The sequence below is a fragment of the Myotis davidii genome, unplaced genomic scaffold (genome assembly GCF_000327345.1).
Source record: "Myotis davidii unplaced genomic scaffold, ASM32734v1 scaffold609, whole genome shotgun sequence".
Classification (NCBI taxonomy): Eukaryota; Metazoa; Chordata; class Mammalia; order Chiroptera; family Vespertilionidae; genus Myotis; species Myotis davidii.
Window position 1 is genome coordinate 893,524 of NW_006300164.1, and position 2,942 is coordinate 896,465.

Sequence of the window (2,942 nt, forward strand, 5' to 3'; positions counted from 1 at the left end):
GGAACACCCTCGCCGTTGCCTCCGTCTCCTCGGCGGCGCGTCCGGAGGCCTGGCCAGACGTGGCCGCCCCTGTGCTTTCTGTGTCGCCCCGAGTGAGCAGAATCGACCCCGCGCCCACCCTCTGCTTCCCCAGACAGAGAACGGCGTGCTGCTGCCCTCCCTGCAGTCGGCCCTGCCCTTCTTGGACCTGCACAGGACGCCGCGCCTGGAGTTCCACCAGTCCGTGTTGGAAGAGCTGCGGGAGAAGCTGCTGGAGCGAGTGTCGGCCATCGCCGCGGAGGGGAAGGCGGAGGAGAGGTGGGTGCAGGCGGCAGTGCAGCGCCCTCTGAGGGGACGGCCCGCAGCACTTACTGTCCCCTCGGTTACTGTCCCCCCCGGGTCCCGCCTGTGGATGCTGTGCCTTCAGCCGACTGGGTCCTGCGCCGCTCTCAGTCCCCCTGTCTCCCAGGTACAAGAAGCTGGAAGACCTGCTGGAGAAGAGCTTTTCTCTGGTGAAGATGCCGTCGCTGCAGCCGGTCGTGATGTGCGTCATGAAACACCTGCCCAAGGTGAGAGCGAGAGGTCAGCACAGCAGCCTGGCCGGGAGGTTCCCGCCAGGGGGCCTGGTGCTGAGGCCTCTTGATCTATCTGTTTTTTTAACACATATTTTTTATTGATTTCAGAGTAGAAGGAAGAGGGAGAGAAAGATAGGAAAGCAATGATGAGAGAGAATCATGGATGAGCTGCCTCCTGCACATCCCCCACTGGGGACTGAGCCTGGAACCGGGCATGTGCCTGACTGGGAATCGAACCGTGACCCCCTGGTTCATAGGTCGATGCTCAACCCCTGAGCCGCGCGAGGCCCACTGACCTGCCTGGAAGCAGATGCTGGGCCCGGCGCTGCTCACGGCACCTGCGTGGTCCCCAGGTCCCTGAGAAGAAGCTGAAGCTGGTCATGGCCGACAAGGAGCTGTACCGCGCCTGCGCCGTGGAGGTGAAGCGGCAGATCTGGCAGGACAACCAGGCGCTCTTTGGCGACGAGGTGTCCCCGCTGCTGAAGCAGTACATCCTGGAGAAGGAGCGCGCGCTCTTCAGCTCGGAGCTCTCCGTGCTGCACAACTTCTTCAGTCCGTCCCCCCGGACGCGGCGCCAGGGCGAGGTGAGGCGGCCAGGGGCCGGGTAGGTGGGGTGACTGTGGTCCCTCCCGAGTGTCCCCCAGTGTGTGGGTGGTCTGCTTCTGGGAGTGGGCTTTCCCGCCCGGGTGGACCTGTCGGGTGTCGGGCTGGACTCTGCCCGTGGCCAGTCCGTTCCCTTCGCTCAGCGTGTCCTCTTGGCTCTGGGATGACTTGTGTCATGCAGGACTCATTAGTTGCTTTGACAGACATCTCTCGAGTGCCGACTGCCTGCCATAGGTGCCTGGACCCTTCAGCAGCCCTGGGGTTTGGGGGCGCTTGCGTGGGGCACTCGGTCCCATGGGGGGCTCGACGCTATGCAGTGAATGCCATGTGTTGGTCACCGAGGGCTGGGCGGGTGGCGAGGGCGGTGAGGACGGGAAGTGGCAGGGGAGCCGGGGAGGTGTGAGCAGGGCCGGCTGGGCTTGGTGAGGGCGATGGAGGCCGCGTGGCCAGAGCCCAGGGCCTGCGGGGGAGCGGGGAAGGTTGGAGGCTGGCAGCCACGTGGAGACGGCCTTTCCTGTGAGGTGGGGTCGCTAAGGTGCCTACCTGGGTTCCAGGAGGGAGGCCCGAGGCGGGCAGAGTGGCGCTGGTGTCCATGGCGTTCGCTCACGCCGCTTTCACCTGGAGTGTGTGTGTTTGGTGGGAGGTAGGGCGTGGCCTCATGTTCCTCCCAAACATCTGGCCGGTCGGATACTCTGCTTCCAGCCGGCCTGGAGGGTCTGTGCAGCCCTCCGCCTCCCGCTCCGCCTCCCGCTCCGCCGCCCGCTCTGCCTTGGGTAGCTGGGCCTTAGGCTGTGTCTGCCGCTGTCTCCCGTCCTTCCTCCTCGCCAGGCCCCTCCTGCACGTCCCGCTGCCCCGGGGCCCGCGGGGTGGGGTGCCTCGCAGCCCTGGTTGTGGCCCAGGTTGTGCCCCCTTTTCAAGTTGAGGCTAGGCGGACCCAGGTCAGGGCTGGCACCTGGCATTGAGGGGCCCAGTACGTGGGTGCAGGGACTGGGGTCGTGGCCAAGGGCCTGAGAGGACAGCAGCAAAGCTCACCCATCCTCAGTGGGGGGCCCGTCTCCCCACGTCACTGGGTGGGCAGGGCCGGACCTGGGGCCTTGGGTGGAGCTGAGGTCACAGGCCGGTGGCCTTCCAGGGACCCCGTGGGCCTGGCATGGGCTTCACCTCCTTACGAACCAAAAACACTGCCACCGACACAGGCCAGGATCCGGTGAGAGGAGACTTCCAGCCCAAAGTAGGAGGGGCGTGTGGCCCTTCCTTTCGCCGTGGCCCTGTGTGCCGCCGTGGCCCTGCGTGACTCCGTGGTCCTGTGTGCCGCCGTGGCCCTGTGTGATGCTGGGGTCGTGTGGTGCCGGTGGTGTTTCTCGGCATCTAGAAGGGTTCAGGAGTCTGGAGGAGGGCTGTGTGTAAATGACTAGAGTCCAGAGACAAAACATAATTTTGGAAGGCATTTTGGGGAGCCAGAGAAGACTTAGCTAAAGGAACCAAGTTCTCCTGTCTCTCTGGACCCTTGATTGTCATTAACACAGATTGTCCTAAAGCAGATACACATATCAAAGACAAGGTTTAGTATACAGAGGTGTTGTCAGGTTAGAAAAATTTGCCTACGGCTGTTCAGGTGTTCGGCCAGTAGGAGGCAATAACACGTAGACTAAGATGCCCTCGGCTGTCCCAGCAGGCAGTCACCTACGCACCCTTCTCAGGTTTGGGAAATGCCCTCAGACCTGCTGCGTGTGAACTGCCTGATTCGCTGCCGGCCGTGCGGGCTGCCGGGGTGTGTGACGCGTG

General features: G+C 63.7%; 1 protein-coding gene across 1 annotated transcript in view; it reads left to right on the plus strand.

Moving 5' to 3' along the window:
• Nucleotides 1–4: 4 nt before the first annotated feature.
• The window catches only part of NELFB (negative elongation factor complex member B), a gene marked incomplete at both ends in the record, with an annotated part of 6,440 nt that continues 3,502 nt past the window's right edge, over nucleotides 5–2,942 (plus strand). The window contains 3 exons of the mRNA XM_006776520.2: nucleotides 5–297; nucleotides 449–548; nucleotides 908–1,138. Coding sequence (XP_006776583.2) covers nucleotides 5–297; nucleotides 449–548; nucleotides 908–1,138 — 624 coding nt within the window. The remainder of the gene's footprint in view (nucleotides 298–448; nucleotides 549–907; nucleotides 1,139–2,942) is intronic.